Genomic DNA, 14251 nt, shown 5'->3' with positions numbered 1-14251 from the left:
GAATGAATGTTCACTTAGAATTTTAGGTTAATGCTGAAGATGGCAAACTGATTCAGTTTGACTTAGTATTTCTTAACTCATAGATTCAAAATATTCATCAGATCGTGAGAACTTTTAATGTTACAGATAACACAACTATAGACTTCTTATAAAATCACAAAGTTGCAATATTGTGAATGCAATAACTACTTTCTTTAAGAAAATAATTTATTTCCCATAGCCACAACATATAATCTAGTATCAGTTACTGTACATATACTTTCTTGCAATACTCTGACTGTCTATAAATACTGGATCCACAGACGCCACTTTTGCTGCTATAAAGGAGTGAATACAGTGTAAAACTGCCGTCAGATCCTGAAATTCAAGTTCCTGAAAGAAGTAAGAGAAAAAGAAAATAAAATGTGAATTCATATTCCAATATTTTACATAAATACAGAGCAGACTAGTCAGCAAACAACAATGGATTTTAAATGAAAATTTGAATCTTTATAGGAAACAGTAAAGTTAAAACTCTTAAGACTAAAAGCTGTAAATCCATACCTTGTTCATTGGCATTGCTGCGTGTCAATTCAGTTTTCACTCTGTGCTACTTTACATTTTACTCAGCTTGGGCAATGAAAGCAGTCAACATGCAAGAACATTCAAATATTGTAACACAGAATCATAGAAACATTTAGGTTGGAAAAGACCTTGAAGATCATTGAGTCCAACCACTAATCCAGCACAAGTCCACCACTTCCCTGGGCAGCCTGTTCCAATGCTTGACAACCCTTGTGGTGAATAAATTTTTCCTAATATCCAATCCAAATCTGTCCTGGCACAATCTGAGGCCATTTCCTCTCATCCTATCACTTGTAACTTGTTTCAGGTAGTTGTAGAGAGCAATAAGGTCTCTCCTGAACCTCCTTTTCTCCAGGCTAAACAACCCCAGCTCCCTCAGTTGCTCCTCATAGGACTAGTGCTTTAGACCCTTCATCACCTCCACTGCCCTTCTCCGGACATGCTTCAGCACCTCAATGTCTTTCTTGTAGTGAGGGGCCCATAACTAGACACAGGATTCCAGATGCAGCCTCATGAGTGCTGAGTACATGGGGACAATCACTTCCCTAGTCCTGCTGGCCACACTATTTCTGATACAAGCCGGGATGACATTGACCTTCTTGGCCACCTGGGCACACTGCTGGCTCATGTTCAGCTGGCTGTTGACCAACATTCCCAGGTCCTTTTCCACCAGACAGCTTGCCAGACACTTCTCCCCAAGACATGGGGCTGTTGTGACCCAGGTGCAGGACCAGGCACTTCACCTTGTTGAACATGATTAAAGTATTTGACAAGTTAAGGCTGTTTGGGGATGATGGGATACCAATTCACAGCCAGGGAGGATGAAGAGGACACATACTTTGTCAGCCTCTGAAGGAGAGGTGGGAGGCCAGAGGCAGGGTGGAAGATAAGGTAAAGTCACATCACTGTCTGCAGATAGAAATATGGCTGGGTATGAAATGCGTATGCCATAATTCATGAAGAAAGGCAGAATTAATTACTTCAGTTTTCAGATTTCCTTGACTTTCTATAACCTATTTCATCTTCTGTGCACAAGTTACATTTCTTTTTCCCTATCTCCTGAAACAGAAATGAAGTGATAGTATGACAAAATGACAAAAAATATAAGTGAGAAACATTCTCTGTTTACATGACAGTACTATGTGTAAAGTCTGTAGCTGGTAAATATAATTTGAGGACACTTAAAACAGTTTTTGGTTTTGGGGGAAGACTGTTTCAACCATATGTTGGCTACATAGTAGTTTATTGAGGCACACTTTGCATGCTTGTCTTTAAACAAATAGCAAAGCACTGGACTTCTGCTTTTTCTATCACAGTACTTTAGGGCATCTCCTAAACAAAATTGCCTCAAAAGAGTATTTAGAATTCAAACTTATAGTCCCAGAAAAGCTCACCATCACACCTTTTAGCTATCTAAGACCATGTCTTTACTAGGCACAAGTGGTCAGACTACTAATGAATGTCTTAATTTGTTCACTAGTACTGTGGGGCCTGATTTTGTGACCCTAATTTGGGTATAACTGGGAAATTTTTGGTAGTGGAAGGAGCTGCAGGCACAGCCTCTGTCAGGAGAGGCCAGGGCTGCCCTGTCCCATACACAGCTGCTTCCAGCCAGCTCCAACTAATGCATCACATGGCATGGCTGAACCCCCAGCTGAGGTACGGGTACCTAGGGGAAAATATATGTCAGAAAGGGCACAAAATTCCCGCAAAATGCACCAAGGCTAATGTACTAGGAGGTGCTCCATGTCAGAGCAGATAACATCCCTGAAGGGACCAAAATATGGAGAAGCCACAGTGGAGCAGAGGAAAATGTGAATGTTGATTAAAATCCTTTGAGGAATTTAAGCACATGTAATCTTTATCCTGATATTGGGGGGCATAAAGCCCCTGTTTTTTGTGTTTTGACTGAAGCAAGTATGGAAATAAATTTCCTCAATTACATTGTATTGACAGTAGATATTTACTGTAAATATTAATATAAATGAATATAAACACTTTCAGACAAAAACCACAGCAGTGCAATTATTCAACCCTCATTATCTAAGCTTTGTAAGATGAAAATGATGCACATATTTATGATTATTAATTAAATAAAACTCAATATGAAATAATACAGGCTTCCATATATCAGTTCTTGGCTCAAGTGAAAGGTTGACATCTCCTGAATTTCCATTTTCAAAACCAATAAATTAAAAAATGTAAGACCACTCAATAATCTTAGATTTGTTTCAAAATCAAGTGAAATCACCCAAAAATTTCACTCAGGTTCAGACATTCACATTGACTGAATGCAGCCAAACAAACCAAGACAAGAGAGCCCTTCACAGAGCTTTCCATTTCTCTGCTCTGGCTTTGTGCACTTCTAATCTGTACAGGTTTATGGAGATAAGCAAACAGAGGTAACCTAACACAGACAGGCGAGATTTCAGATTGCTCTAACAATGCTATTTAAAGAGCTTTGGGATAAGAAAAGGGCAAAGACAGGAGTGACTCATCACTGGGAGTCAGTCCTCTCCAATGTCCCTTCTGCAGAGTCCTTTTTTTTTCCTAACATGGTTCAGAGCATGGATCAAACTGCAGTAGTCCCTTGTGTGTATGTGAAAAAAGCTGTCTAATCTGTTGTGAATAATCTTTCAGATACTAATGTGCTCTTACTTCTATTAAGATATAATCTACATAGACTTGGAAGACTAGCAGTATTGCTAAACTTACATTTGATATGAAGACAACACTATTTTCTGCAGTTTATACTGAAGGTCCCTCAGCTGGGGATTATTTTCAAGAGGGGTGCTAATTTTGAAAGTTGCAATGGAGTTGGAAAGCTAAATGGGTGGCATATATGCATTCCTCAAGCAGTTTACTAACTGGTCTGCTCCTCTTGTTGTCTCTTATGATTTGACTGTTTTATTTTAGGTTATGCATGGGGGTGAGTGATCATCTGGGATCATAAAAGAGGAGCAGAGCTCTGAAGGTGTCATCTTGCAGGGCTTAGTTAGATGTGGTCAGCTATGGTGGTATCAGAGAGGTGGTATTCCCCTGAGGCCTCATGGACCAGAAGCTTCCAGAAATGCAGCTTATCATAGCAGTATTTGATCCAGGAGACAATAAATGGGGTAAGTCTGTGGTGTTTTGTGTTTGAAGGATGTTTGATGCTGCCTTCGCAATCCTACAGCTGGCTAGCCAGGTGCAGATGCTCAAGAATAACCACACATAACCAAAGCAGAAGCTGGGGCAGGGATTTGTGCAGGTTGCTCAGAGAACTGGTGTTCTGGTGGTGGATATAGCTTGCATATAGAATACAACAGGGAAAAGGAAAGAGGACTGGGGGTTAGTTTGGAAATACAGATTTAGTAAAAGATAGGGATGGTTTTCTGACTTGGGAAAATGTAGATGTTTCATAGCCTGAGGACCTGGACACAATATGCCTCTTAGCAAGATGCTACGCTGAATACAGTTTTAAGGGTGGTAATTTTGCCTCTTCAGTTTTACAATATAATGTGAATTTTTCCCAGAAAATACACCAATGACACTTCTTTCAAACAAAGATATTGCTCTGATAATTTTAGTTTTTAAAGTAACATTCCTCTTTGTACTCAGCCAGGCAGATGAGTAACTGATCATTTTATTTGCACTATATAATCTAACACCACCCCTATGTTTGCTTCCCTTATCTGTGATTGCTGCTTTCTTTCTTTAATTAAGTGTTACTTAGAAGAATCTGTGCATGTCTAACATATTGATAACCAGAGCTGTTTCAGTTTACTCTATGTATGCTAATAGGTGGATTAAGTACAACAAAGGTACTAGAAGGAAGGGAGCAAGAGAAGAAAACAAAAAAATGGATTCAAACAGTGGGAGGATAAGACTGCAAAACTCCCTGCTGGTACCAAGAATATAAAAAATGAGCACGCTGCACTGACCTCCACTGTATGTGCACAGCCAAGGAAGAACAATATATATTCTTGTTTCATCCACCCACCTAGGAGAGTTGGATTGATTACATATCATAAAGAGCTTGACAGGCCTGTTGCATCATTACCATGCACACAATTTTATTGATTACTTCCGAGAGCTGTTGAATCACTATTTGAACAAGACATGATCCTGTATCACATAAAAGGCAAATAATGGAGACATTGACAAATAGTGTCATTGTGCCCTGTGCGTTTCATGACTCCTTTAAGGACATTGGTAAGCCTCAGTGTTTAATATTAGTCATTGAAAAGAGCACAACTATTACCACTGTATTCTTGAGAATTTTTTTTTCCAATCAGATTGAAATGCTAATAGTATTTTTTGTAAATGAAGGAGAACAGATAAAGATATCCAGGTGTTAGCTTCAGAAAACATGGGAGTCAAAATGGAAAATGAAATTCTACATTCAGTTCTATATCTCAGTAAGTATACTGGAGTTTGGTTGTCATATCATGGATGAGAAGAATACATATATTAGTGTTGCACAGCTTGTCAATACTGTTATAAACACAAAGATAAATTGTCATCTATGGTATGAATGCTTCTTCAGCTACTAACTTTTATTTGGCCTCCTCTTTGTGACTGTCGTTTGCAAAAAAAAGCAGAAGGATAAGCTAAAATATTGGTTCTACCCTGCAAGCCTAAGAACCAGATCTATGATGCCAACATTCAGTGCTGGATAATTGCAACTCTCTCTCTCAATCGCACTTAAGTCTTTTAACAGGGATATGGAAGAGTCAGATGGCTTTTCACTTTCAACTTGAGTGATTCCAAATGCCACTGTCGACTGCTAGACCTGAAACACTTTTAAATGTTGCACTGGCAGATGCAAACTTTGCCAGTGCACAAGAAGCTCATCTGAAAAGTCATTCCGTAGATGTTCGTCTAAAATCAGCCAACTAAATTCACCCATTCCAGCAAATATTAAAATAAATTTCCAACAGCAATCAGACTATCCAATACTGTCACACAGACAGAATCTTAACTCTTATCTACCATTATGCATCAAATGATTTTCAAGATCTCATGATGTTCACTAATAAACTGACAGACTTCAGCAGCAAAAGACCCACATTAATAAAAACAGAAGCACTTGAGTGCTAGATTATGATTTATTGATAATAGAGACTAATGTAGCAGTATAGGAAGAGCTCTGTTTGCATTCTCTTTTTTGCCATATCTCTCAACAGGACTAATATGGAATAAATCTCCTTTCAGATGAATAGAGTAAATCAAAGGAAAAAAAGGTTGCTGACATCTCCTTTAGAAAGTATGATTTACTGTGAAGGATTTACTGCAACACTGCTGCAATTTTATTGCAAGTCCCATCACATCGTACCACTGCACCCCTCTAAAATTACAGAAGAGTCGAGGCTTGAAGTCAGTGAAGAAAACATGCTGAATGCACCCAGAAAAATATGCAGGGCTCTTAAGTTATCCATACAACAGACAAGAAGTGTATGAGGCCAGCAACATTTAGTTGAAATTTCAATACAGCTCACAATAGTCTATTGAAACTATGACTTCTTTTATTTCTTCAATAAGTATTTGAGACCAAGTGAGATGAGAAGAAAATGGAAATGAACAATTAAAATATGCTTGAGAAAAAAAGTCTTATCTTCCAGGTAGTTACAGTATAGCTAAGGGACATAAAGAATCAATACAAACCTGAAAGCATTAATCTTAACTTTTTGTTTTTTTAAAAAACCTTGAAGATTCAGGGTAAAGAATATCTACTATTATTAAGATTACTTGGAATTTCTCAGTATTAAAGGCAGGGTAAGTTCAGGGATGTACTGAAGTGGAAAACTGTGAGAAGAAATTGTAGGGAATATGAAGGAGCTGAAAGAGAAACAACTGGCAGGGATCTTGGCCTTATTATCCCCTTTGAACAGAAAACTTTAAATGGAAGAATGTATTGCTCACCTAAAACTGAAGTGCACAAGAAGAAGTACTTGGCTTAAAATTTATAAAAGGAGAAGAAACATAATCTCTAGCTGGCAGCCAACATACAAAAATAGAATTCCCAAATGTGATTATCTTTCCCCCAAGAATTTATAAGCATATAAAATTACACATAATCTGGAAAATTTTTTTTGCACTCTTAACTCTACAGTTTTCTGCCATTGGAACATAAGTCATCTGCATCAAGCTTTGTTTTGTACATTGTGGTTCATTTACTCAAGAAAAATGAAACCTCTATTATCTGATGACATTTTTTGTTTCCCATTATCGGCTGCATTTCACTATAGAACACCATCTGGCTCTATGAAATCTCTTCCCATGTAATAAGCAGAGGCAGATACTGCACTATATTCTGGGTATTAGTATGGGGTATTTCCCAACTAGCCTGTAACTCAGAAGTCTAAGAAATCATATGAATTAAGTGGTGGGCATACACTTGAATATATATGCCAGTTATCTGAAGTGGAGAGGCTGCACAACTATATCCCATTTAATGTGAAATCCTAGTGCATGCATTGCGCTGTGCAGAGGCAGTGGTAAAAGATATAATCACCGAAATCCTGATAAATCCTCAGCAACTTGGTATCAGTCTTTCCTCTGGCCTTTAATGAGCTTTTTCTGGGACCTTCCAACATTTACAGCACATGTACATTTAGGTACATTAGGGACCTAGAATTCTGTCTGAACCAACCACATATCATCTTCCATCTGATATGTTCAAGGTACCTCACAAATATTCATGAAAACTTTGCCGATTACAAATCTGTTGTAAAATTACCATAAGGATTCACTTTTATAATAATTTTACAGAAAATCAAATCTTCATAAAAATGCTAAAATTCACATATTTTCTATCTAAAGAGTAAAATGCAGGTAAGAACAGTTAAAAACAATTGAAGTAAGCACAAAAATAAAAATAAAATTTTAAATATCAGATTGTTTACCGCAATAAAATGATTCAGTATTAAAGTAATAGATTTTCATTACAAGCAATGGAATTATATTCCTTGGCTAATCACATACATGGATTATCTGATTATTTAATACACTGATACACATTATAGCTCCTGCACCAGTATAATCTTCCTGTCTGACCTGCAACAAGTTACATGAGCTTCCTGCAACAGAGGATCACATATAAAATGAAGACAGTAGTCCTTTTCTGTCTCCAAGGAGGACTGTGAGAAATGGCCTGCTACTATAGACAAATTATTATAGTATTGTACCTTTTGTAACAGATACTATAATACCTTTTTCAGTAGAGCCAAAAGACAACTCAGGTTGAGCTTGCTGATTAAATACTGAATAATTTACTAATACAGATAAACAAAGAAAGGCATTGCATTTGCTGCAACTATGATAAATAAGAGAGGTTAGGGATTTTCTCCTTAAAACTTTTTTTAAACATTAGAAGGATAGGTAATATATAGTTTTGTATATGATCACTATAGAAGAATATCACTTTATAAGTGACCTTAACCTGTACAACTCCAGCTCAGAATATGTGAGAATTTTCATAAGTTGTCAGATACTCTTCTGTTGTTTTCATTAGCTTTTGTCCACCAAATCCCAGTTGAACCTCACTCTTACCTTCCTCTCTTCTCTGTCATATCACACCAAAGTTCTCATTCTTTTTAAAACCACATGATTGAAAAATCATCTATCTATTTATTTATTTATTCAGCAGCAAGCTTGGGGTCACCAGGCAGAATCAGCGCAGATGACAGCATTACAGCCAAACCTCCATATGCCTACAATCCTAAATGAGACACTGCTGAAGTTCAGTTGGGAATCTGAATTCTAAGTTTCACAATTTTATTTGATAATTTCTAGGTTAAAAAAAATAAAAAAGAGATATGACTAATATCTCATCTGCAGTAGTGACTGGACGTCCCCACAATTCCATATCCTGCAAAGCATTGAATGCTCTTAATTTACAGTGAAACTGATAGGCTTCATCAATTGCTTGGCCTCTTGCAAAAATATTCTCATTTTTTAAGCTAATAAATGTTATATAATCTTTTTTTTGGTAAACCTTATGCACATATGTGCTTAAAAATTGAATTCCACATATATAGCAGCTTAAAATGATATGCACTGATATAGTGGGGTTTTTCCTTATTTTTTTTTAAAATGCACTTTTTAGGTATTAGATATATATTATAGGTTGATGGAATAAATTCCCAGAAGTTATCCTTCTGAAATAGTAAAACACCATCATAACCCAACTCAGTAATTGGCTTGTACAAATAGTGAATTAAATCTATAGGTACTACACCACTTCCGTTTATCGTAAAGTTAGAGAATAGGAAAGAAAAGATAAACTGTGATGTATTCACTATATGTATGTGCAGTAGTAAATGGAATTTCTGATGCTTTAACAGCAATTTTATTTCATGTTTTACTAAACAGACAAAGAGGATGCTGCTTACCTTTGTCTCAATTTGTTTGGTGTCTAGATTTTGAAAAAGCAGTTTTACTCTTGTTTTCCCATCATCCGAAGAGCCTTTGAGCTGAGAGAATTTAAACTTCCAGAGCACATTCTAAAGAAAGAGAAGTTTGATTAAGGTTTTTTTTACATATTCTTACCTAGAACTATAGGTTGATGATCAAGGTTTGTGTATTAAGATAAAGCATTAAAGCAGTAAATAGAATGCATCCTAACAGGCTCATGGCAGAGCAAATAAAATTAACAGTTCCACATCCTATGTGAAAGCAAATGATACAATAATAATATTCACTAATGAAACAAATTTTAAAAATTTCTCTGAATTTTTTGTGTCTCAGTTGCCTACATAATATCAAGATCCATGGCAAAAGCTTAATTCCAGAAAGATCCATGAGGATATTTGCATCGGCTTCATTATGAACACCATTCCATGACATATCTTGGGCCTTCATACTTCAGTTGGCTCATCTGAATAATATAGATAATAGTGTCTTACACAGATGTTGCAAAGCTCAGTTTACTGATGTGTGTACCATGGTTTGAAATCCTCAAATAAACTATAGAAAAACAAAAATATTATTATTGAATATAGTCACAGACACCACAAAAATGTGTTCTACATTACATAGTGTTTGTAAAATATATAAGAATTCCAGGCTTCTTGGTCTCCTACAGGTTTATGTATGGCATCTTCCTACAGTTGGCATATCCTAGATTGGCAGATATGCTTTAATATCTATGAGATACTTTTTAAAAACAAATATTGGGAAATTATTTTTGAAACCAAGGTAATTTTCTGTATTTATCTGAATTTTTTCTATTGGCTGTCTGAAAATGTATAATTTAAAAAACCACAAGGTAAGAACTTGCATCCAGACTTTCTGCTGATGTTTCCTTTAATGCCTATAATCTTAATGAAAATTCTGTGCACATGTTGAAATGTGATTGAGTCCCTGGACACAGTTTAAATACTTGAAATGCTATTTCAAAAGTACAGAGAAAAAAGTTTCCTATGTTCCATTTTCCAGATGCACCTTCTCAAAATATTTTTTTCATGTAGATCACTGCTACTAGTGGTCTTCAGAACACTACCCATAGTTTACAAGGGAAGACCCTTCATAGTTTAAAAGAGAATGCCCTATAAATAAAAAACTCTCCTGGTTCCTGCAGACATAGATGTCACTGACTTCTTAGAGAAATAAAACAGATGAAGAAAAACCTAACTATGTTACACCACTGTGATGCTGCTTAAACTTTACATTCATGAACCGATTTTAACTGGGTCCAGAGGGCCTAATTAGATCACCTGAAAAGTGTTCAATGCTTAAATGAGTCTGGCACTAAACAGGACAGATGAATGTTTGCTATATAATATAACAGCTAAGGTGGAGATGAAAGAAAAACTTAGGAACAATTTAGGAATAATAGGCATTTGTGGAGTCATCATCTCAACAGCTGACACTGAGTGGAAAATAAGAGATGTAGATAGCTCTGGAAGATGGAGGAAAATGCGCACTTCGGGATGCCTTTATCTTGGATGAGCGGCCAGAGGCACAGGATGGGGAAGATGAACTGGCCAAGCCAACAAGATAAAAAGAATCTCTACAATGAGATATAAAGCAGCTTCAGGCTACAAAAGTATCTCTGTGATGAGTCCAAAAAGATAAAAGCTAAATGAGTTAAGCCCATGATGACCCTGGAACGAAACATGTAGGGAATGAAGTAACGCTTCCAAATAAGTTTAAGAATCCACCAACACTGTTCTAGAAAAGAGTTTTCTAAAAGACACATATTTCTTGTGCTGGAGAGAGGAGTGAGAACATGTGAGGGAAACAACACTGCAGACACCAAGATCAGAGAAGGAGAAGAAGGAGGAGGTGCTGTTCTTGAAGAGTCGTACCCCGGGGCACACGCTGGAGCAGTCCTTCCTGTACAACCCATGTTTTAAGATTTGTTTTTTATTTCTCATTAGCATATGCTTATTTGATTGGCACTAAATTAAACTCCTCAATGGAGTCTGTTTTGCCCATGACAGTAATCAGCGAGTGATCTCTTCCTGCCCTTCTCTGGACACATAAGCCTTTTGTTATATTTCCTCTCCCCTGCTCAGCTCAGGAGGGAAGCCAGTGTCATCCCACCACACTTCAAAGCAAAAGTTCTTGTGCTTTTTATTTCAGAATCTGTAATAAGAAGGCCCCTTTTATATTATTTTCAGACTGTAAAAAAGAATGTTTCTCAATGAATGTGTGAGCTGGTTTTCCAGAATTTGATATCCAGGTTTAGAGTCACAGAGCAGACAGGCAACTAGCCTTTATTTTAAGAAGCCTGTATGAACACCTGCTGTGGTGTAAGAGCATTCTTTACATCAATGGAAGACCTTGATTTTTTCATTATCATGACAAACAAAAAGACCCCTCCAAACAAACAAAAATGAAAACAAAACAAAAACCCTGAAAAACTTCAGTAAAATTTCTATGTCCCTAATGACCTGTTAATTGGTTGACCACTTTAGGAATCTACTCTGTTGGTAGGAAATGTTCTGAAACAGCTATGTATATGAGGCAACACAGTGAACTCCAGCTGACAATTACAGGAAGCAAATGAACTGCAGAAGTCACCCAATACTGCTTCACTCAGGCTGGAGGATGCAGACAACATCTCCATCTCTCACACGAATGAACAATAAATGTACTTGAGCTCCTCGTAATTTTTAAAGTTTAACAACAGAATCAATATATCTGATGGTTTCCTTATTTCTTCTTAGGTAAGCAACAAAGGTTCATGTAAATCCTCATCAATACTAAAGGTAAGCAGTGTGGCACAAAATCCTTTCAATAGAGTAAGTTTACAATTTTAATGGTGGGAGTGCGTGTAATCAATTTTCACATTTAAAAGAAACACTTTCTATAGCCTAGAGAGATTACTTTATATAGTTAATTTAGGGCTACATCCAAAATGCGCATAATTGTGCAAGAAACACAATTCCAGAATGGGGTGTCACCTGAGGCAGAGAAGGGTATGCAAACAGATTTCCTGAAATTTTATGCAGCTTCATAGGATAACACACTTAATGCAATTAGTCTAAATTTTCAAGTAACAATGATCTTGGTTATTATTTCTCTGCACAAAGACTTTCATAGACTTGTGCATTTTGGTCCCAAACCCACAAAATACCAATATGCAAAAATTAGATTCTGTGTCAATATTTCAAAATGCAGTGTCTTCCCTCAACTCAGAATGACTAAATTTTTTAAAATATATATTTGAAAAATCCTTTCAGTTCAGAGCTGAAGACCATATTTCAGAGGACAGATCTACTGCATAGTTCTATTAATGTAGAAACATTTTTTGTATGTATGTTTACTTCTACTGTCAAAAATGTTCAAATCCATTTAGAATAATTTAAAGTATCATGAGTATATATAAAATAGTAGCATTATAGACAGGGTTTGGAAGTTTATGTATCATAACCATTCCCTGTAGGCACTTTCTACATAGCCACTGCTTTGCAAGATAAGTGAATTTAAATCTTTTAGATTATGACTTTGAAAATCATTTGCCCTTGTTCTGCTTATTTTAGACATGGCCTAAATTTCTTATGATGGAAGAATAATTAATCCTATTTTATATCTGTAGCTTCACAACAAATAGAATAAGGTGACATTTCATTTTTTTCATGTCTTGTAATCTTTTATGAATCTTGAAGTTTCTCCATTATAACAAACCAAGTTCTCTGCTAAATATAACCTTCCTTTGGTTTTATTACTTGAAAAGGAAATTACTTTTTTTATATCCTTCTCCAAAATTTATCTTTACATGCTAAGCCACAACTCTAATTGTTCCTTTCAAGTCAAACTGACTACATTTCAGTGGTGCCATATAAATAAAAAGTACAGTACAACTGAGGAAAATATATTGGACATCAACATAAAAAATGCAATAACGGATAACATCAATAACAATAATATAATACAGAGTTTTATTTTGTTTTCTTTTCCTCTTACCTTTGTTTTACTGTCAAAACAGGTAAATCCTAGAGCAAAGTCGACTGTGAAACACAGGGTATCTCCTTGCCAACTGCACATATATGTTTTAGACTGGAAAACAAAAGGTATGATTTTTGACAAAACAATCATCATTGTCATTTATCATATAAAAATAATATTTTATGCAAGTCATTTGTGAGGGAAGAAATTCAGCTGGCAACACTCTTACTGCTTCATATGACTATGTTTGAAAATTGTAAAAAACTTCTGACAGTAAGTCAGTATCAGATCTGTCAGCTGGAGGTCTTCTATATTTCAAGTCACTCTTGTACAAAAAAAGCCCAAAATACATTCTTGAAAACCATCCCTTATAAATGCAGAACAGACAAAACCAAATATGACTATTCCAAACTTTTGGAAAACTGCTTAGACCTGAGCTACTAATGACTCCTGACATCACTTCCAGCAAAAGTGCCTAAATGCAATCTAATTATGAAAAAACATTCTGTCTACTTGACCTTTTAGTCTGATTAAACTTTGTAGACAGTCTTTCTATTTTACAGTGGTTTTTCATTTGTAAACTCTGGTGACATGCCAGCACAGAACTATGTCAATGTTAGTTCATGTAATTTAGTAAGAAGAAATAATAGCTGTATCTCATCAGTTAGCACTGATACTTTCTAGACAGTGCTATATATACCCCAATTTTATGATCACCTTTCAGGTTAGGTAGGAAAAAAATCTGATTTATTAACAAAACCCAGAAGTTCTGTTTAAACTTCTGAATAAGCATTACAGTAAAAAGTCAATTGTGAGAAAAAAGGTTTTTACTCTAAGGGTGGTGAGACATTGGAACAGGTTGCCCAGGGACGTGGTGGCTGCCCCAACCCTGGCACTCTTCAAGACCAGGCTGGATGAGGCCTTGAGCAACCTGATCTAGTGGGGAGGTGTCCCTGCCCATGGCAGGGAGGGTTGGGATTAGATGATCTGTAAGGTCCATTCCATCCCCTACATTCTATGATGATTCTATGATTCTATGATTTTATGAATTAACTCTCTTCATGTGTTTTAAGGCTTGCTAATTCTGGTATGTGACAGATTCTGAAAAGACATGGAAAAGATTCTGCTGGTGGTGTAATATGGAATAGCTTGATGGGATTCTATGATTCTATGATTTTATGAATTAACTCTCTTCATGTGTTTTAAGGCTTGCTAATTCTGGTATGTGACAGATTCTGAAAAGACATGGAAAAGATTCTGCTGGTGGTGTAATATGGAATAGCTTGATGGCATTCACTGGGTTAATAGC

At 36.2% G+C, this 14251-nt stretch overlaps 1 protein-coding gene across 1 annotated transcript in view; it reads right to left on the bottom strand.

Moving 5' to 3' along the window:
- Positions 1-240: 240 nt before the first annotated feature.
- The window catches only part of SNTG2 (syntrophin, gamma 2), a gene marked incomplete at its 5' end in the record, with an annotated part of 37345 nt that continues 23334 nt past the window's right edge, over positions 241-14251 (bottom strand). Inside the window, 3 exons of the mRNA XM_009082614.1 lie at positions 241-372; positions 8940-9050; positions 12961-13053. Coding sequence (XP_009080862.1) covers positions 241-372; positions 8940-9050; positions 12961-13053 — 336 coding nt within the window. The remainder of the gene's footprint in view (positions 373-8939; positions 9051-12960; positions 13054-14251) is intronic.

Source organism: Acanthisitta chloris, unplaced genomic scaffold, assembly GCF_000695815.1.
Source record: "Acanthisitta chloris isolate BGI_N310 unplaced genomic scaffold, ASM69581v1 scaffold23839, whole genome shotgun sequence".
NCBI classification, from domain to species: Eukaryota; Metazoa; Chordata; class Aves; order Passeriformes; family Acanthisittidae; genus Acanthisitta; species Acanthisitta chloris.
The sequence above is the reverse complement of the archived record's forward strand: the minus strand, read 5'-3'. Positions and strand labels throughout refer to the sequence as shown.